General features: G+C 40.4%; 1 protein-coding gene across 6 annotated transcripts in view; it reads left to right on the top strand.

Moving 5' to 3' along the window:
• The window catches only part of CHRDL1 (chordin like 1), a 115,869-nt gene that overhangs the window by 66,410 nt on the left and 26,999 nt on the right, over positions 1-22,460 (top strand). For 5 of the 6 annotated variants that reach the window (XM_027089489.1, XM_027089487.1, XM_027089488.1 and 2 more), the window contains exon 6: positions 772-865. The exons of the other annotated variant lie outside the window; for it this stretch is intronic. In XM_027089489.1, the coding sequence (XP_026945290.1) occupies positions 772-865 (94 nt within the window). The remainder of the gene's footprint in view (positions 1-771; positions 866-22,460) is intronic. 6 annotated transcript variants of the gene reach the window in all.

The raw sequence follows: 22,460 nt of genomic DNA, 5'->3' as shown, positions 1-22,460 counted from the left end.
CTATAAAGGGTATGAAACACTGGATTGACAAGGGAAGCTAAAGAATCTCTTTGCTTAGGGATTTTTAGTAAAAATATAGCATCTCAGTAGTTTGGGAGAATTTGGTCGTAGCCATGCTTCCCTAATGACCTTTCAGGAACCCTCCTAGCTCCAGAACAGTATGCTTCTAAGAACTAAGATCAAGGCTCAAGGAATGATATTTGGAACATAGAATTTTAGGGAATGAATATTATGCAAGGACAAACATAACCAGCAAGTGCATTTGATCCTCTCCCTCGCCTTGTGCTGGACTGAGCTGTCCACTCAGATGATCTTTTATAGTTTTGTATCACCCCAAAGAGCTTGTCTACTTGTTTTGGAAGGGAGAACTCTAGTGAGTGTTACGGAAGGCAGGTATTGTGCAAATCTGCATTCTCCCAAAGCCCCAACATCCAGCTGAAGCATGATAGGGACCAGAATGGACAGAGAAGAGAGGGGCAAGACCGTATTTGGTGGTTGGAGTCTCACGGCAGCCCTCACGCTGACTACTTTGTTTCATCTTAGACCAGCATGCCTGATGAGAATTGCCATCTCCTGTGACTTAGTCTCTGGCATGGAGAAATAGTAAATAGAAAAAATATAACGCATCATAAAAGTTAGGAAGTGCATATAACTGACTGTGGAAGAGCATGGGGGAAGGACGTTTGAGCCCCTACTCATCCCAGGTACTGAGCTAAAGCCTTTACATGTACTGCAGCTCCTTCTGACCTTAATTCTGTTCCTCTTTGGCAGGAGGGCAATGTGTACTGTGGTCTCAAGACTTGCCCCAAGTTAACCTGTGCATTCCCAGTGTCTGTTCCTGATTCCTGCTGCCGGGTGTGCAGAGGTAGGTATCCTGTTTCCCAAGACCCCAGGTCCCGCCATCCTGAGTAGCAAGATTTAGAAGAGGAAAATACCTGTCCAGTGTCCTAGGGAAAGGGAATTTTCTATGGTAGCCTTAGATTCTAAGGATGCTTTCAATCACAAAAGGAAAAAATAAAAGCACTGCTTTTAAGGGTCACTCCCTGAAAGAAACTGCACTGGGCTGGAGTGCAGCCGGGGGAGAGGGGTGAGAGTCATCTAATGTGAAAGTATCTTTGTCTCTCCTTCCTTAATCCCTTCTAGCTTGGCCCCTACATTATTGTATTGTAAAACAAGAGCATTTCCATACACAGCCTTAGAAGGAAGAATGGGCCTCCCAAAGCACTGATGTGACCATTTTGAAGATTAGGCAGGGCAGATGTAGGTGTATTTTTTTTTTTTTTTTTTTTTTTGCGATACGCGGGCCTCTCACTGTTGTGGCCTCTCCCGTTGCGGAGCACAGGCTCCGGACGCGCAGGCTCAGCGTCCATGGCTCATGGGCCCAGCTGCTCCGCGGCATGTGGGATCTTCCCGGACCGGGGTACGAACCCGTGTCCCCTGCATCGGCAGGCAGACTCTCAACCACTGCGCCACCAGGGAAGCCCTGTAGGTGTATTTTTTAAATCCCACAGTAAAGTGGTGACAAACTTAATAAAAGCAAAATGGAAAGCATCGTCTTCTCAAATTATATCCAAAATGGAATCATCATCTTCTCAAGCCAGTTTTTTCTTCTTTGGGTTTCATTTCTTTGATGACAGTACCAATTTTTTTTTCTTTAGTTTTCCAAGATCAAACATAATCACCTTTAATTTCTCTTTTATTGCCCCTTCTCAAATTACCAAATCTATCAGCAGTCCTCTATATCCCCCCCTTTTCCCCCTTTCCCTCCTAATTTTGTCTTCTTTCCTTCCATCCAATGTGCTTATTGAATGTCTACTATATGCTTGGCACTGTGCTAGAAACTGGATGCGTAATGGTAAATATAGTAGACATACAGGGCACTGCTAGACTATATGGCATCTTTATGTGAATTACAGAAAGGATCCCCTTACTTAAGATACTTGACTGCCATTTCACCAGAAAATCCTTGTGAATGTACCTCCTTAGCTGAGGCACCCTTGTGCAGGACACAACCTGTACAACCGTATGTGGCATACATAGCAGCCAGGATATGTTTTTTGCTCTTATGGAACTCACATTTTACCTGAGAAGACAAATAATAAACAAACAAGCAAACAAATACCTAAATATAAACAGTGTGGGTACTGTGAAGGAAATAAACAAAGGACCAAGATAGAAAATAAGAGGTGAAGGCGTTTAGGTTGAATTGTCGGAAAGGCCTCTCTGAGATGACATTTAAGCTCAGACTTGAAAGATGAAAAGGAGTCATCCATGCAAAGGTCCTGGGAGGAGAGCATTCCAGGCAGAAAGAAAAGAAAGTTCAAAGGACCAGGCAGGGAAGAGCTTATAGCATTCAAGGAGCCTAGGGACCAGTGTGGTAGGAATATAGTGATTGTGGTCATAACTGGCATGTGATGAGACTGGAGAGGTGAACAGGAAGGAGTCAGACCATGCAGGACCTTCAAGGCCACGGGAAGGAATTTGGATTTCCATTTTTAAGTGCATTGGGAACCCACGGGAAGGTTGTGCACAGGGCATGACATGATCTAGTTGATGTGTTAAAAGATCTCACTTGTTTTTGTGTCCAGACTAGATTGGAGGGAGGAAATAAGACAAGTGGAGAGACCAGGAGGATGGGTTTAGCAGTCTCTCTGGTATGAGAGAGTGGGATTCTGGTCTGGGGACACAGTGTAGGGTAGTGGTTCAGACTGGGGGCCTCTGGAACCAGGCTGCCTTGATTCTAATCCCAGCCCTGCTACTTTCTAGCTGGGTGATCATGAGACAGGATGTACTCACCTTTCTAACAATCTTTACAGTGACAGTAATGTTACCACCTACCTCCAAATGGTTGTGAGGTTTAAATGAGATAATGCAGGAAAAGGACCTAGGACACTGTCTCGCATATAGTGAGAACTAGTAACGAAAATTGGACAAATTTGAAATCCAGTAGGCCCCGCATATCTGCAAGTGCCACGTCCACAGATTCAACCAACCATGGTTCCAATATATCGGAGAAAAAAATAAATCCAGAGAGTTCCAAAAAGCAGAACTTGAATTTGCCATGTGATGGTAACTATTTACATGGTGTTTACATTGTATTCCCAACTATGCATATAGCATTAACATTCTGTTAGGTTTTACAAGTAATCTAGAGATGATTTAAGTATGTGGGAGGATGCCTGTAAGCTATATGAAAATACTATGCAACTTTATATGAGAGACAGAACATCCTCAAATTTTGGTATCCATGAAGGTCCTGGAACCAACTCCTCGCAGATACTGAGAGAAGACTGTATATTTAGAGCATTGGTTCTCGGCTATGGGTGAATATTGGAATTATTTTGGTAAATTTATGTCCAGACTGGGGTTGGGGGTGGTGGTGAGGGAGGTGATTCCAACGTGCAGCCAAGGTTGAGAGCCACTGAGTTAGAGGGAAAAGATTATAGGATTTGCTGGTAGCAAATAGGTAATTGACTCCTATACATTGCTGTCGGCTTAATCTTTCAAAGAGATAGCCTTAAGCGTGCTACACCCCTACTCAGAAGGCTTTATGCTGACACATATCGTGCTTACTCTATGCCAGTCACAATTCTGTGCACTTGACAGATATGAACTCATTTAATCCCATGAGAACCCTGTGTGGGGAGTATGATTGTTATCCACATTTTTTATAGATGATGAAACGGAAGCAGAAAGAGGTTAGGATCCTTGTTCAAGGTCATATAGCCGGTGAGGCAAAGAGCTAAGATTTGAACCCTGGAAGTCTGGCTCCAGACTCCAGGCTCTTAACTACTCCACTCTGCCACTAAAATGAATGGTTCCCTGTTGCCAGCAGCATACTTGTCAACCCCCGACTCTGACAGTAAAGGCCTTTCATGCTCTAGCCTCCAGTTACCTTTATAGGCCCACATTCTTCCATTCTTGCACCTCAGGTTCTACCCACATTGTTCTTGTGTTCTCTTACCTTTGTGCCTTTACTCTCTCCTCTGCCCCTCAATATCTCTCAAACTTTAGTGTGCTTCAGAATCACCTGGAGAACTTGTTGAAATTCAGATCCCTGGAGCACAACTGCAGAGATTGTTTTGGTGGCCTTGGGAAGGGGTCCTGGGATGTGCATTTAAACAGGGCCCATTGTCCATTCTGGTGCAGGTGGTCAATAGACTTTCACTTTGAGAAACCATTCCTAAGACCACATAGATGACTGGGAGTGGCCTGAAATGATGGCTTTACATCTGAATTTAGTACACTTAAACTGAGCCTATTAAAAATCGGAAACCTGAGTAAGCCAATAGAAGAGTAACCAATGTCAATCTCTGATTGGTCAGAACATCTAATTCCAACCGTATGGCAAGCCAGTTTGGGGTGAATGAACAGCAGACATTTCATGATAAGGCTGGGAGGAAAAGGAGACAAAACGGCTTCCTAGGTTATATCTAACATGTACAGTAACCCTGTGAGGAGGGAATGTTGCCTTTCTCTGGAAAATCCTTTTCCTCCATCTCTGCCTGTAGAAATCCTGCCAGTTCTTGAAGACCTAGCTCAAATGCAGCCTCCTCGGATCCGAACACAGGTAGTCCTCAGGTTACATTTGAATAAATACTAGCGGGAAGGCCTTTGTCTCTTCTCTGCATTCCCACCTTCATTCCAGTTTCTCCACCCCTAAATCCTGCTTCTCCTTCAGAGGCCAGTTCAAATGCCACCTCCTCCAGGAAGCTTTTTTTTTTTAATCCTATCATTTAGGAGTAAACTCCCTCATCTCTCTGACTCTTCAGGGCCTCACCTGTGCTTCTTCAGTAGAGTTAATCACCCGGGCACATTTTGTCTTTTATTATGTGTGCCCACGTCTTATCATCACTACTAATGGGTGAGCTCCGTAAGGCAGAAACTATTTTGGGCTCATCTTTTTTCCCCCCACTGCACCAGGCACAGAGTAGGTGTTATTTGAATGAATGCACACTAGCTTGGAAATATTGCCAGAAAGTTAGTCATGGTTTGAATTAGATGCTACTCAAATAGGATATTATTTGTGTTTTTTCTTCCTCTGAATTACTGATTGACTGTGGTAGATGGTACTGGCTATCCATTGGTTCATGGTCAGTAGGAAATTACCTGTTGTCATTCCCGATCCTCCACATTGTTTTTTCTTCCCTACCTCACTTTAGCACACTCTAATTAATATTCCTTTTAGAAAGAAATTACCTTATTCGTAGTACCCGTACATGCTCATCCTTTTTACTATGCTGTTTGTACCAGCCCTCACAAGTCACTGTGGCTTTAGTTGCAGCCTAATTTGATATATGCTTCACTAAGGCCCTGGATCTTTCCATTCCTGTTTCTCACAGTGTGTGTACTGTCCCTCAGTACAGCTGTGACATTTCTGCCAGTAAAGCTGGGTATTTTGTTCCTCGCCTCCTTTCTCAATCTTTGCCCCAACTTAATTTGAGTCTGTTCCAAAAGGAAGAGAGTCCGTTTTTTAAAATTGAAGTATAGTTGATTTACAATATTGTGTTAGTTTCGGGTGTACAGCAAAGTGATTCAGTTACATATTTTATATATATATATATATATATATATAATTTTCAGATTATTTTCCCTTATAGGCTATTATTAAAGATATTGAATATAGTTTCCTGTACTATATAGTAAATCCTTGTTGCTTATCTATTTTATGTTAGTAGTTTGTATCTGTTAATCTCATACTCCTAATTTATCCCTCCCCACCCCCTTTCCCCTCTGGTCACCGTAAGTTTGTTTTCTATGTCTGTGAGTCTGTTTCTGTTTTGTATATAGATTCATTTGTATTATTTTTTTAGATTCTGCAGGTAAGTGATATCATATAATATTTGTCTTTCTCTGTCTGACTTACTTCACTTATTATGATAATCTCTAGGTCCATCCATGTTGCTGTAAATGGCAATATTTCATTCTTTTTTATGGCTGGGTAATATTCCATTACATATACGTAATGGAATTGTATATATGTGTGTGTGTGTGTGTGTGTGTATATATATATATATATATATACACCACATATTTTTAAACCAATCCTCTGTTGATGGGCACTTGGGTTGTTTCCATGTCTTGGCTACTGGAGTGCACATGTCTTTTCGAATTAGAGTTTTTGTCTTTTCCAGATATATACCGAGGAGTGGGATTGCTAAATCATATGGTAGCTCTAATTTTAGATTTTTAAGGAACCTCCATACTGCTCTCCATAGTGGCTGCACCAATTTACGTTCCCATCCACAGTACACGAGGGTTCCCTTTTCTCCACACCCAGGAGAGTTCATTCTTAGCAGAGGTGTACACGTAGTTACTACTATAACCAGATAATTGCTACAATCCATTTGTTGGGCTAAGGTGATTTTGCTTGGGGAAAAATAATGTGAAATCTAAACTGAAGAGCAATTAATAAAAGAAAGGAAACTGCAAAAAGACATTATTGCATCCAATCGGCAATATAATGCAAAGGAGATAGGCTCTGAAGCCAGAAGGACATAGATTTGACCTGGCAGAGCTTCTGTCCACTAGTGATGTGACCTTGGACAAGACACTGAACCATTCAGGACCTCGGTTCTCTCAGGTGTGAAGATGATAATTATAATATCTACAACCTATGGAAAGGTGATAAAAATTAACTGAGATGACATAGAAGCTAGGAGAAAGTCCAATACAGAGTTACTGCTTAACAAGTGATCATTATTATATTTTATATAATAATGACTCTATTTATTACCCTGGGGTTAAGTAGAATTGTACCTTCTCTATCTCTGATAGTCTTGCCTTTTTAGTTACTTAATCTCCATATAAAGAACTATATTTCTAGTCCTTCTCATGGCAACACATCCTGGGACTAACCATCTGCTCAACGGTTCTCTTGTCACAATTTAAATATCTTTTATTTTTGTTATGTCTTCAGAAGCAACGGGTAAAAGCTAGTTGTTATTGATCATGTATTGCCCCTTCAACATACTTGACAATTCATTAAGTTCTCTCTTTGCCTTCTCTTCTCCAGCCTAAATAAACCATTCTCTTTCATCTTTCCCTCTAAAGACTAAATCCTACACTTTCATAAAATTGATGCTTTTTTCTGTCTTTAATTTCTTTATATGTTTCAGTTGTATATAATGTGATTGAATCTCCTTTGAAGTCCTTATTTCTGAAGCACTTAGTTATTTTTTTTTCTGTTGAAATGACATTTTTAACAAAGGTATACCTTGTATAAGCGTATTATTCATACAGCAGACAACCCAGACACACTTCTCCCCTATGCTGGCTGCCCTAATTGCAGGCAAAATACCACAGAAGAAATAACCTTTTTGAGTGCTGAACTTGCAAACCTTCATATAAAGGGCCCCATTGAAGCGGGCTCTCTGCACCGTCACCAAACACTAATATGTGCCTTTCTTCCTGGGTCAGGCAGCAATCTTAGCCATGGGTTGAATCTGAACCCTAGCCTCAGTTGTTTAGACATGTCTTTGAGGCTAGGACAGTCAGGAGAGTGTTGGCAGGGTGTGTGTCATTGCTGGCATTTCAGCAAACCTCATCTGGACTGGAAGCATAGTGCAAACAGCCGCTGGAACCTTAAGGGAAACTTTATCAGAAGAAAATCTCTTCAGAGACTGTACCACGGCCACATTCTGGGCAGGCAGGCCTCACACCCAAACCCACACCCAGCTTCCCTCCACCGTTGATCATTTCTGCTTGTCTTCTTCCTATCTTGCCAAAGCAAAGGGAAGGCTGTGTTCTTGGAATCTCGGCAAGGGAGACATATTTCGGTAAGCTATCGGCTGTATTGAGGGCCAAGCCTGCATTTGGTAGACAGTGTACATATGTGGCACTCGCTCTGGGCCAAGCAGTGGTCTAAGCATTTAGGTGTGTAACAGCTCATTTGCTCCTCACAACAAAGTAGGGACTATTATTTTCCTCATTTTACAGGTGAGGAAACTGAGGCAGAGAAGTTAAGCGATTTGCCCAAGGATACATGGTAATAAGTGGCAGAGCTAGAATTTTAACATTGTTGGCCTGGCTCTGGAGTCCCAGGTTCTTATGCTGTTTGGTGGGAGCCATCCAGAGGAGTGTGACAAGAGCCCCTCCTCCTGCAGGGGGTTAAAGGGAAAGAGAGGGCATGCGTGGCACACTGGTCTAGGCAGATAATCCCAAGAGAGTAACCACACTGCCCACCTTTCCCCATCAAGGCCTCAACCTACCCATTCCCAACCATAGGGGAACACTCTCTCTTTCTAGGCTCAGAGAGGCCCAAGTATAAATGTCTACCTTCTTTCATTCAGCAAACATTTGTCGAGCAACCATTGAGTACCTGGCACTGTGCTGGTACCGGAGATACAGTGGTAAACAAAACAGACCGGGACTGGAACCAGTCCTTGCGGAGTTTAGTGAGAAAGACAGACATTTATCAAATGTCGAGACAAGTAAATATAAAATCGCAACTGTGCCACATGCTGCAAAGGAAAGGTGTTACAAAAGCCAGTAATGGACAGGGGTCCATCTACTCAGAGAGGTGAAGGAGGACTCTGAAGACGACCATCTCTCCGGCCTCAGCTCACACCATATTCCTCTTTGCTCTCTGCATCGCAGGGTGTAGGAGGATTGACTCAAAAGTTGGGGGGATAACTGGTGGCAGTCCTATCCTCCCAGGATCCTTGACTTCTGATCCCACCATGAAACCAGCCACTCTGTTGCAGGAGTATCTATGCTGTCCTTCCTACACTGCACCCGCTGCATGTACTCAAGTTCAGACTTCACTTCTTAAGGAACTGCTTGATCATGTTGGCCAGTGTCTACCATTTCTTACCATATTATCCAATCTCAGTTCTGCAGCTTGTTTTTAAAGGCCCTCTGTCAAACAGTCGGACCCTTCCTTAACCCACTACCCATCCTCATTTCTCTGACACCAACACACACACCTTCTCCACTAGGCTGACACTCCTCTTTTTATAATATGCCATGTTCCTCCCCACCTTTAGCCCTGTTATGTGCCTCTCTTTTTTATTCACATGAAATATTATATGTTTCAAGTGTACAACATAGCAATTCAACATTTATGTACTTTATGAATTGATCACCACAATAAGTTTAGTAACCATCTATCACCATACAAAGTTATTACAATATTATTGATTATATTCCCTATGTTGTATATTATATCTCCGTGACTTATTTATTTTATAACTGGAAGTTTGTACCCCTTCATCCCTTTCGTCCATTTCACCCATACCCCACCCCGCCTCCACTCTGGTGACCACTAGTTTGTTCTCTGTATCTATGGGTCAGCTTCTGTTTTGTTTTGTTTTGTTTGTTTTGTGTTTTAGATTCCACATAGAATAGATCATATGGCATTTGTCTTTCTCTGTCTGGCTTGTTTCACTTGGAAAAATGCCCTCAAGGTCCATCCGTGTTGTCACAAATGGCAAGATTTCATTCTTTTTTATGGCTGAATAATATTCCTCTGTGTATGTGTGTGTGTGTGTGTATCATGTTTTCATTATCTCTTCACCTGTCGATGGACATTTGAGTTGTTTCCATATCTTGGCTATTGTAAATAATGCTGCAATGAACATAAGGGGGCATGTATCTTTTCTAATTAGTGTTTTCATTTTCTTCTGATAAATACCCACAAGTGGAATTGCAGGATTGTATGGTAGTTCTATTTTTAATTTTTTGAGGAACCTCCATATGTTTTCCATAGTGGCTGCACCAGTTTACGTTCCCACCAACAGTGCACAAGGGTTTCCTTTTCTCCACATCCTCACTGACACATACTGTTTCTTGTCTTCTTCATAATAGTTATCCTGACAGGTGTCAGGTAATATCTCGTTGTGGTTTGATTTGCATTTCCCTGATGATTAGTAATGTTGAGCATCTTTTCCTGTATCTGTTGGCCTTCTGTATATCTTCCTTGGAAAAATGCCTGTTCAGGTCCCTTGCTCATTTCTTAATCAGATTATTTTTTTGATATTGAGATATGTGAGTTCTTTATATATTTTGGATATTAAATCCATATCAGATATATCATTTGCAAATATCTTCTCCCATTCAGTAGGCTGCCTTTTCTTTTTTTTTTTTTTTTTTGCCTTTTCTTTTTGTTGATGGTATCCTTCTCTATGCAAAAGTTTTTTAGTTTGGTGTAGTCCCATTTGTTTATTTTTGTTTTTGTTGCCCTTGCCTGATCCAAAAAATATTGCTAAGACTGATGTCAAAGAGCATACTGCCTATGTTTTCTTCTAAGAGTTTTATGGTATCAGGTCTTAATTTAAGTCTTTAATATATTTTGAGTTTACTTTTGTATATGGTGTAAGAAAGTGATCCAGTTTCATTCTCATGCATGTAGCTGTCCAGTTTTCCCAACATCATTTATTGAAGAGACTGTCTTTCCCCACTGTATATTCTTGGCTCCTTTGTCATAAACTAATTGCCCATATAAGTGTGGGTTTATTTCTGCACTCTTTATTTTTTCCATTGATCTATGTGTCTGTTTTTGTACCAGTACCATACTATTTTGATTACTTATAGCTTTGTAGTATAGTCTCAAGTCTGGGAGTGTGGTGCCTCCAGCTTTGTTCTTCTTTCTCAAGATTGCTTTGGTTATACTGGGTCTTTTGTGGTTCCATACAAGTTTTAGGATTATTTTTTCTAGTTCTGTGAAAAATGCCATAGTTCTAAGAGTTTCTGGGTGGAGTCTTTAAGGTTTTCTATTTATAGTATCATGTCATCTGGAAATAGTGACAGTTTTACTTCTTCCCTTCCAATTTGGATGTTTTTAGTCTCCCTTTCTTGTCTTATTGCTGTGGTTAGGACTTCCATTACTATGTTGAATAAAAGTGGCAAGAGTGGGCATTTTGTATTTTGTTGAGGATTTTTGTATCTATGCTCTTCAGGGATATTGACCTGTAATTTTCTTTTCTTGTGGTGTCTTTGTCTGGTTTTGGTGTCAGGTTAATTCTAGCCTCATAGAATGAATTTGGGAGTGTTCCTTCCTCTTCAGTTTTTTGGAATAGTTTGAGGAAGATAGGTATTAAGTCTTCTTTACATGTTTGGTAGAATTCATCTGTGAAACTGTCTGGTCCTGGACTTTTGTTTGTTGGGAGTTTTTTGATTACTGATTCAGTTTCACTGCTAGTGATGGGTCTGTTCAGATTTTCCATTTCTTCCGGATTCAGTCTTGGGAGATTTGTGTCTCTAGGAATTTATCCATTTTTTCTAGGTTGTCCAATTTGCTGGCATATAATTGTTCGCAGTAATCTCTTACGATCTTTTGTATTTCTGTGGTGTCAATTGTAACATTGCCTCTTTCTTTCTTATTTTATTTATTTGGGCCCTCTCTTTTTTTTCCTTGATGAGTCTGGCTGAAGATTTATTAATTTTGTTTATCTTTTCAAGGAACCAGCTCTTAGTTTCATTGGTCTTTTCTATTATTTTTTTAAGTCTCTATTTCATTTATTCCCACTCTGATCTTTATTCGTTCCTTCTACTAATTTTGGGCTTTGTTCCTCGTTTTCTAGTTCCTTTAGGTGTAAGTTTAGATTGTTTATTTGACATTTTTCTTGTTTCTTGAGGTAGGCCTGTATCACTATAAAGTTCCCTCTTAGAACTTCTTTTGAAGTGTCCCATAGACTTTGGAAAGTTGTGTTGTCAGTTTCATTTGTCTCAAGGTATTTTTAAATTTCCTCTTTGATTTTCTTTGTTTAGTAGCATGTTGTCTAGCCTCGACATGTTCGTGTTTTTTTCCACTTTTCTTTGTCTAATTGATTTCTAGTTTCATACCTCTTAGTCAGAAAAGATGCTTGGTATGATTTCAGTCCTCTTAAATTTATTGAGACTTGTTTTGTGTCCTAGCATGTGATCACTCTTGGAGAATGTTCCATGTGCATTTGAAAATAGCGTGTATTCTGCTGGTGTGGGATAAAATGTTCTGTATATATCTATTAGGTGCATCTGGACTAAAGTGTTATTTAACACTAGTGTTTCATTATTGATTTTCTGTCTGGTTGATCTATCCATTGATGTAAATTGGGTGTTAAAGTCCTCTACTATTATTGTATTACTGTCAATTTCTCCCTTTTTTGTCTGTTAATATTTGTTTTACATGTTCAGGTGCTCCTATGTTGGGAGCATAAATATTGGTGGGTGTTATATCCTCTTGTTGGATTGACCCCTTTATCAATACGTAATGCCTTTTCTGTCTTTTCTTACAGTCTTGGTTTTAAAGGCTATTTTATCTTATATGAGTATTGCTACCCCAGCTTTCTTTTTGTTTCCATTTGGATGGAATATCTTTTTTCCATTCTTTCACTTTCAGCCTATGTGTTTTTAGGTTTGAAGTGAGTCTCTTACAGGAAGCATATAGATGAGTTCTATTTTCTCATCCATTCAGACACCTTATGTATTTTGATTGGAGCATTTAAACCATTTACATTTAAAGGAATTATCGATAGGTACGTACTTAATTACCATTTTGTTAATTGTTTTTTTGGTTGTTTTTGTAGTTCTCTCTGTTCCTTTCTTCTTTTAATCTCTTCCCTTGTGCTTTGATGATTTTCTTTAGTGTGGTGTTTGGGTTCCTTTTTCTTTATTTTTTGTGTATCTATTGTAGGTTTTTGGTTTGTCATTACTATGAGGTTTATATATTGATCTAGATATACAGCAGATTGTTTTAAGCTGATAGTCACTTAAGTTTCAATGCATTCTAAAAGCAATACATTTTTACTGTCCCCCCACCATGTTTTATGTTCTTGATGTCATATTTTACATCTTTTTACTTTGTGTATCCATTAACTACTTATTTTAGTTATAGTTGATTTTATAACTTTTGTCTTTTAACCTTCATACTAGCTTTCTAAGTGGCTGATCCACTGTCTTTACTATATATTTGCTTTTACCAGTGAGATTTTTTTTTCTTTTATGTATTTTCTTATTTCTAGTTGTGGCCTTTTCTTTTCCACTTAAAGAAGTCTCTTTAACATTTCTTGTAAATCCAGTTTAGTGATGATGAACTCTTAGTTTTTGCTTGTCTGGGAAATGCTTTATCTCTCAATTCTGAATGATAACCTTGCCAGGAAGAGTATTCTTGGTGGTAAAGTTTTTCCTTTCAGCACTTTAAATATATCTTGCCACCCACTTCTGGGTTGCAAATTTTGCTAAAAATTCAGCTGATAACTTTCCCTTGTATGTGACTAGTTGTTTTTCTTTTGCTACCTTTAAAATTTTCTCTTTAACTTTTTCCATTTTAATTATGATATGTCTTGGTGCAGCTCTCATTGGATTCATCATTTTTGAGATTCTCTGTGATTCCTGGACCGGGATATCTGTTTCCTTCCCCAGGTTAGGGAAGTTTTCAGCCATTATGTCTTCAAATAAGTTTTCTGCCCCTTTCTCACTCTCTTCTCCTTCTGGGACCCCTCTAATGTGAATTTTAGTACACTTAAAGCTGTAACAAAGGTCTCTTAAACTATCCTCATTTATAAAAATTGTTTTTTCTTTTTCTGTTCTGCTAGGTTGATTACTACTGCTCTTTCTTCCAGGTCACTGATCCTTTTGTATCATCTAATTTACCCTTGATTTCCTCTAGCATATTTTTCATTTCAGTTATTGTATTTTTTAAACATCTTTATTGGGGTATAATTGCTTTACAATGGTGTGTTAGTTTCTGCTTTATAACAAAGTGAATCAGTTATACATATACATATGTTCCGATATCTCTTCCCTCTTGTGTCTCCCTCCCTCCCACCCTCCCTATCCCACCCCTCCAGGTGGTCACAAAGCACCAAGCTGATCTCCCTGTGCTATGTGGCTGCTTCCCACTAGCTATCTACCTTACGTTTGGTAGTGTATATATGTCCATGCCTCTCTCTTGCTTTGTCACAGTAGTTTTGAGCTCTGATAGTTTTTTTTTAATATCTTAAAACTCTTTGTTGAAGTTCTCACTGCATTCTTCCATTCTTTTCCCAAGTTCAGTGCACATCTTTATGATTATTACCTTGAACTCTTTATCAGGTAGATTGTTTATCTCTATTTTATTTAACTCTTTTTCTGAGTTTTTGTCTTGTTCTTTTGTTTGAAACATATTCCTTTGTCTCCTCATTTTGCCTAATTATCTGTGTTTATTTCTATGTATTAGGTAGGGACTTTATGTCTCCTGATCTTGGAGAAATGACCTTACGTAAAAGATGTCTTATGGGACCCAACAGCATGGTTCTCTCTGGTCTCCAGAGCCAGATGATCCAGGGGTGTCCCCTGTATGGGCTACATGCAGTTGTGGCAAAGCTAACTGCTACTGGTGCGCTGATAGGCATGGTTGGACCCTGGCCAGGCTGGCTGTGCAATCTGGTGGTGTTTAATGCTGCAGGTACACTGGTGGGTAGGGCAGGCCTCAGGCATGGCTGGTTGTGCAACCTGGTAGCTCACAACTGCTATGGGTGCACTGGTGGGTTGGGCGGTCCCCAGCGCTAAGAGGCTTTAGCCTCTTTAGGGAGGATTCCAAAATGGTATCTGCCAGTGCCAGTATCAGCACAGTAGAATGAGCTTACAGTAAGGGCTACCACCAGCATCTGTGTCTCCAGGGGAGTCCCAGTTGCCTTCTGCTCCTCTGGGAGGCTCTCCAAGATCAGCAAGTTGGTCTGACCCAGGTGCCTTTCAAATTGCTGCCTCTGTGCTGGTACTTGGAGTGAATGAATTTTTGCACACACCCTTTAAGAGCAGAGTCTCAGTTTCCTTCAGCCCTCCAGCTCTCCTAAATGTAAGCCCCACTGGTTTTCAAAACCAGATGTTTTGAGTGCTTGTCTTCCTGGTGTGGGAACCCTGGGCTGGGGAGTCCAATGTGGAGCCCTCACTCCTTGCGTAGGACATTTGTGTTTATATCCCTCCCACCTATGGATCACCTTGCCAGGAGCGTGGGTCCCAACTAGACAGAATCTCCACCCCCTTACCTGTCTCGTTGTGGTTCCTTCTTTATATCTTTAGTTATGGGAAATCTTTTCTGCTAGTCTTCAGGTCACTCTCAGAGATGGCTGCTCTGTGAGTAGCTGTAATTTTGGTATGCCCATGGGAGGTGAGTTCAGGATCTTCTTCTGCTGCCATCTTGATCCTACCTCCTGTTGTGTGCCTCTCTTGACTCTTACTCCCCACAAGCTTGGCATAGTTTCCCACCTCTCTTCTACCAATTAGGATCCTACCCATCTTTCAAGACCCCAGCTGACATTGCATCTCCTCTAAATAGCCTTACCTGATCACTCTCGTCCTCATTGGTCTCCTTGTTTGACCACTTTCAGGGCTTGGTCTGATTGTAGAATACAGCATTTAAAAATATTTCTTGTACTGTTCACTGTTTTACGGATCTTGGCTCCTCAACTGGGAAGCTCTATAAGGAAAGGACCATCTTCTTCCTCTGTTTCCCCTAGCATAGTATCAAGTATATAGCTTGTGATGGATTTGTTAAAAGGAAAGAGAGCCACAGTTATGAAAAGCTTTTGACAAGCACTCCAAGTGCAGTCCTGGCTAGGGAGGGAGGCAGGAGAAATAACTGACCTCACAATTTACTCATCCCAAGCCCATTTCTCCACAACATCTCCAGTGAGCCCAGCATGAAAATTGCATCTCTTTTTATGAAATTGGGATATTTTTGCTAACTCCTTCAAGGTGACTGAAACTGGAAGCAACTGTTTAAAGGCAGTTTGTCAGTGTTCAAGACAACTGCCATTTTATGTAAGACTCTTGATTTCTCTTTCCAAAAAGCAGCAAAATTACACCTCAGACGCCATCTTGGCTGGAACCCAGAGATCTCGAGGGAAGTGGTATGTGAGATATTTGATCTTTTTAACATCACAGAAATCTACCAAATTTTTCAAAGTTTTCAAAATCACAGGAAACTAGAGAAAATAACACTCCAAATATAGATCCTCACATATCAGTCTAGAGCTCTTTTTGGTTTTGCCCACATTTTCTACAGAAACACTACCATCTCCTGGTCATAATGATGGGAAGGAAACATTGCTAATGAGAAACACTACTTTGTATGTGTCACCTAAACTTCAAAATGTATTGAAACACTCCAATATTTTCATAGCTATAGAAGAGTCTGACTACGACTAGTAATTACTTTTCAAAAGTGAGTCATTCATGTTCATCTTAGGGACCATCTTAGGGATTTTCTATCCTTGTCTACCTCTCCTCTTCTTCTAAACCGCAACTGGAAGCTTTCTCCTTCTGTGGAAACTTTCAGGTGGTTTTTGTTCTCTTTCCATCCCTTGCACTCAGAATTCACCTCCACATGCTTGCTGACTATCACAGGACTCCCACCCTTCTGAGGTCATCATGTTCCTTCCTGGCATGTCTTTTACGTCTAGAATGTTTCTTCTTGGACAGAAAACCCCTCAGACGGTGGATGGGACAGCATTGACTTTCATACTAGTTTAACAAATTAAGAGTGATGATTCTTAACTGGCCATCTGGGATATCCTATCAAGGTCAATAATGCCCCATCCTGTTGCTGGGTTGGAGGGTTTTTCATGTGTGTATGAGTCTGGCTCTACAATAAAAATAAGAAATTCCCAGTGAAGCATTTCAGAGCAATTATTTCTTCACGGGTGGTTAAAGCCACTCTTCTTTCAGCCTTGTCCTTCTAACTACTTCAAGAGATGCCACGACTGCCCAGAAACACACCGCTGGGTATGCCCATTACTCTTATTAGAATAGTTTTCATGAAATTAGACTTCAACATTTATGGAAATTAATCTGATTTCTTGACTGACAGTATAAACAGAGGGAAAAGAGAAAGAAGAGTGATAGGCAGAGGAATCATATTTGAATATTATCTACATTATAACCGTAAGAACTTACAAAGTCCAGGTCTCCATGGCGCAGGCAAAGTGGAAACTTGATATAACTATCCAGTTGGTTTAAGCAAATTGCTGGAATAGCTACATCCACTTTTCCCTTAGCTTTGGCTATTAAAACCAGACCCACGTCTCCTTCTCCCACCAAGTAGTCCAGTCCTCTTTGGATGGGGCCAGGAAGCCAAAGTGGAAAGAAGAAGGACCTTAAACTGACAGCTTTTCATTTCCAGGTTGACAAGACAGTAAGCATTGGTGGATCACTGAGTTTCCCTTTTCCATCCCGCTTGCTCTTTTCCATTTATGAATGTGGTAGCACAGGACTGTACTTTATTTGGGTACTTGGAGTTTTACCACTCCACTTTATGAGTATGTAAATTGCACTGCCTCCCAAAGAAGCAGATATCTGTCCTCTCAAGCATCACTTTAAGCCAAGAGAGAAAAAGGGGCTTAATTAAAACGCAAACTCCTTTTCTAAATAAAGATGAAAAGGAGGAGAGGACTAGCATAATGATGAGAAGTCTAATCATTAGTTTAGAAGGAATGAGCTGAAGGAGTCTCTGCAACCGTTTTAATTATTTGGGTATCTCCAGGACCCTGACTTTAGAAATGATATTATTCCTTTTCTAGGTGTGGGCATAAATTTCCTCTTTCCGCTAGGCTTCACTTGTTTGTTTAATACAGACGCTTTCCTTTGTTAAATGCATAGTACCCTTGTGAGGGTCCCTTAAGTTGGGTTTTCCCCTTTGTAAGCTACTCTTGAGAAGAAGGAAGAAGTGGAGGGAAAGGATGGGAAGAAGAGGGAGGGGGAATAATAGCTAACACTGACATAACAGTGTACCAGGCGCTCTTCTAAGCTCTTTGCATATACTAATTCATTTTATCTTCACAACCCTATGGGATATGTATTATTGTCTCCATTTTATCAACTGAGGCACAGACAGGTTCATTCACTTGCCCAGAGCCACACAGATGAGAAGGGGCAGAGCCAGGATTTGGACCCACGCAGTCTGGCTCCAGGCTGTTTTCTTCGCCGTTATTACTATGATGCCTCTCAGCTTGGGGATGTGAAGCAACCTCCGGCACTCTTAACTCTGAGGCTACCGGGAGGAGCAGACTTTGTGATGACTGTGCTCCCAGGGGCCAGATATGCTAACACTTCCAGCAGATTCATTGGGACCACTCTGGGACGCAAAGACCCCATTTCTAACCATGAACTTGGATCTGTTTAACCACATCTCCATTGAAAGAGCAGAATGTGGGTCGTGGGCACTGGCTAAGTTGCTTTATTTCCTCTCCCATGATGCCTTCCTGCAAACATATGCACTCTCACAATGCACTTTTAAAAAAACACACATTTCTGATTTTTCTAGATACTTTAGTACTCTTCTTTGGATTTGGCTTGCCACTGTGGGCAGGAGTCCCCCCACCTCCCTTGTCTGTGTCTTAGTATTTCTCAAGCAGATATTTTGTTTAAAATGCTAAGAGCTTGTATTGGCAGCCCAGGCAATAAAGTGCTTTATTTGACAACAAGATATTTTCTAAAAAAATTGACTGTCCACTTTATGAGACACTGGAGGGCATCTTCAATACTATATATCATTATTGGGAGCTCACATGTCTACCAATGCCGAATCCTTATACCAGTGTTCTTTAAAGCTTCCCTCAAATTTCAGCATGCTTGATCCCTCTCCACAGAATTTGTAGAAGTAGATATTTGATGGAAGCCTCCCCAGAGCCATCTGCTTCCATCCCCTCTTTCGTCTCCAGCTTGGGTATTGAGTACTGGCTGTAAAGTGGCCCACCAGGGAACCTGGCAAGTAGTAGGTGGAGACTTCACCATCAGTTTCTTCCTCTCTGCCCTCTCCCACTTTTCTTCAAAAACCCTTAACCATTTGCCTTGATTCTGCTGATTTCAACTTGTTCCTCTGAAAATACAGAGATCAGTTTCCCTTGTCACAGAGATCACTTCCCCCTGTCTCGGGGACTCATTTAAAATTTCTACCTGCCTTATGATTAGAGTAACCATATAATTTATTGTCCAAACCGAGACACTTTTGAAAGTGAGAGAGGCAATCTTAATAATTATGCCTGTCAGAGAAACGGGCATAAAACTGGGCTGTCCCAGATAAATCAGGACCTATGGGCACCCTATTTATGATGTTGTATGTGGTTCAGAAGTGGCCACACGCTGGCGTAGTTTTGCTGTCTGAGGTTGATCTTCATGGTATCTCATAATCTCATTGTACACTTAGTCTTCTTGAGAGAACAGGGTTTACTTCTGTGACCGGCTCCGGCCAACCAGAGATTAATGGGAGCAATGGGAGTTATAAACAGTCTGAATTTTAGCCTAGCTCTTGACCATTTTTCAAATACTTGTTCTCCATTTCTCCCATTACCAGAAAGCCAAGCCATTCTATCTCCATAGGGTACCACTCAGAGTATAATTGAGGTTTGAATAAACAACACATGTGGCTTTTAAGGTTAAATGAATATTGTTTGACATACAGTACACTAGAGTTGTTTTTCATTTTGGTTTTAAAAATTGGTTAAAATTACATCTTGTTGCTTCTCGGAATTAGCTAGAATCCATCTGTCTCCATTAGAATCATTGTTTTTCTTTTTTCTTTTTTTTTTAATGACTTGGCTGAAAAAAGAGGCTTCCTCTCACTCAAGATAATTTGTCCAGTGAATCAGGAAAAAAAGCACAGAAACAGGGTTTTTTTAGGGCTTTGGTGCCTACTTTTTTCTTTTATGTATTTTATGTATGTATATCTACGTTATAATATCTAAGGTATAAGGTATAAGATTGTAAATGGACCAACCTATTTTCAGCTCTCCAGATAGACCCTGCCCCAGCCTAAAGAACCACTAATGTGAACATCTGAGAAGATAATTCAAGTTTAACTATAGTTCATGTATAAAATAACTAAAATGTTGAAACCTTTAGTGGCTACTTACAGAACATGCAAGCTTAGAGAATGCCATTTTGAAGACTTTGAAAGCTCAAAGGCAATGAAAATACTGAGAGAATACACACACACACACACACACACACACACACACACACACACACACACACACACGGAAGTAATGGCTCCAGTAGTTTTTGATGAAGTGAAATAGTTCAAATTTAGGTACACATAACTGTCTGCAAATGCTTAGGTGGTTATGACACATTCATCTGAACTTGTATTACAGGGTATTTAATAGTCTGTGTGGTAACTGACTTGCCTCGTTGCTTTGCTATCTTGCCTCTCTGCTTATTTAACAGGGACTGTATGCTTCTGTATTGCTTTAAAGATTCTGTCTGGACTATTAAGTATTTAAAGATACTCTTTAAAAGCCCTTTTAAGACTCTAGGGTCTAAATGCAATAAATTGAGCTTCTTAGAAGGTCATGCTGAATAAACATTTCATGTCAATACCAATCATTAAATCTGCATTTAAAAAGGGCATTTCATGAGGAGAGCTATTGTCTCATTTTTCTTTTGTTATTTGTTCTCTTTCGGCTACTTTGATTAGGCCTGAAACCACACACTATAGCGTTTACATTTTGTTTTGCCATTTTGCTGGCAAATCTTTTCTGGTTTCAAATCTTCTCTCTGGTCCCATATTTTCATTTGGCTCAGGACATAGCTTAGACCCATCACTGCCAGCTAAAACGGAACAAGTAAATCCAAGTCCATACCCACTCAGTCACTGTCGAGGGCAGCGCCATTCCCCAGCTCTCCAGATTGCAACCCTAGAGTCATTTTATACTTTCTCCTTTGCCTTCCTCCTCCTTTATCAAATATTCCGTCAGGGTCTTATCATTTTCTTGTTATCTGCAGTAGTGTGATTCACCCCTTCTTCTCCATCTAGATTCTCATGGCCTATCACATGTTACTACAATAGCTTCCTGGTTGGCCTCCCAGATTCCAGTTACTCCCCAACCAGTCAGCACTCCCTTGCCGGGATAAGCTTCCACAAATATCATTTATACCATATGCACCTCTACCTAAAAATTGGTAACGGGATCAAATATGAATTCTTCAGCCTCTTTTCGAAGTCCACACAGGAATTATTTACCACCCTGTTATCTCAACAACCCGTCCCCCTCCCTTGCTCCCTCCCACCCTCCTTCCTTTCCTTTCTATCTCTCCACCAGCCCCCTTTCTCTTGTTTCACTTCTGAAGTTTCCACTCAAGCCACACCTTGCTTGCTGTGTCCACTGTGTGACTTGCTATTTCCAAAGCTCTGGTCCTTTGCAAATGCCTTTCCCTCCAGTTGGCAATACCTTCTGCCCATACGACTGTTTATACCCTGCAGTATCTACTTCTAAAAACATGACTTAACAGTTCTTTGGGGATGCTTTCCACGATTACATCTGACTGCTCACTCCACACATTCAATATCTCCTAAGCACGTATATTCCATTTGTGTTTCCAGTTGCTACTCTGTGCGTGTGTTTTTTAGGCTCTTTTCTATATTGATTTCCTGTCCCTCCAAACAGGTTGTAAATGTCTTGAGGGCAAGGGTCCAGCCCTGATTTCTCTTCTCTTTCTGCCTTAGTATCAGGTTTTCCACCCAAGAAGTGTTCAATGTATGTTAACTGACTTTGGGGCATTATTATTTTCTTTTAAAAAAATTTTATTGAAGTATAGTTGATTTACAATGTTGTGTTAATTTCTGCTGTGCAGCAAAGCAGTTCAGTTTTATATATATATATTCTTTTTCATACTCCTTTCCATTATGGTTTATCACAGAATATTGAATATGGTTCCCTGTGCTATACAGTAGGATCTTGTTGTTTATCCATCCTGTGTATACTGTTTTGCATCTGCTAATCCCAAACTCCCAATCTTTCCCTCCCCCACCTCACCTCCCTCTTGGCAACCACAAGTCTGTTCTCTGTGTCTGTGAGTCTGTTTCTGTTTCATGTTGTATTTTAGGTTCCACATATAAGTGATATCATATGGTATTTGTCTAGACTTCTCTTTCTGACTTACTTCACTTAGTATGATAATCTCTAGGTCCATCCATGTTGCTGCAAATTTCCTTCTTTTTTATGGCTGAGTAATATTCCATTGTATATATGTACCACATCATTTTTATCCATTCATCTGTTGATGGACATTTAGTTTGTTTCCGTGTCTTGGCTATTGTAAATCGTCCTGCTGTGAACATTGGGGTGCATGTGTCTTTTCGAATCATAGTTTTGTCTGGGTATATACCCAGAAGTGGGATTGCTGGGTCATATGGCAACTCTATTTTTAGCTTTTTGAGGAACCTCCATACTGTTCTTCATAGTGGCTACACCAATTTACATTCCCCATCAACAGCGTAAGAGGGTTCCCTTTTCTCCACACCCTCTCCAACATTTAGTATTTGTGGACTTTTTAATGATGGCCATTATGACTTGGGCATTATTTTTTGACATAAACAAAGGTGAAAGCATCTTCACTCTTACAAAGTTAGTCAGGGTTTCCAGATAGTCTGAGTGTAATCTTTGTCTACCATCTTTACTCAGACATGGAATAACCAGGAAGAGGCAAGTATGCTATTGGCTAAGTACTTAATTCTGTATTTTTTACTGAAGTTCAACTCAGTACATATACTGAAAACCTGAGGT

Source organism: Aethalodelphis obliquidens, unplaced genomic scaffold (assembly GCF_003676395.1).
Source record: "Aethalodelphis obliquidens isolate GAN/ISIS:26980383/991018 unplaced genomic scaffold, ASM367639v1 scaffold66, whole genome shotgun sequence".
In the NCBI taxonomy this organism is placed as follows: Eukaryota; Metazoa; Chordata; class Mammalia; order Artiodactyla; family Delphinidae; genus Aethalodelphis; species Aethalodelphis obliquidens.
This window is presented reverse-complemented; position numbering and strand designations above follow the sequence as displayed.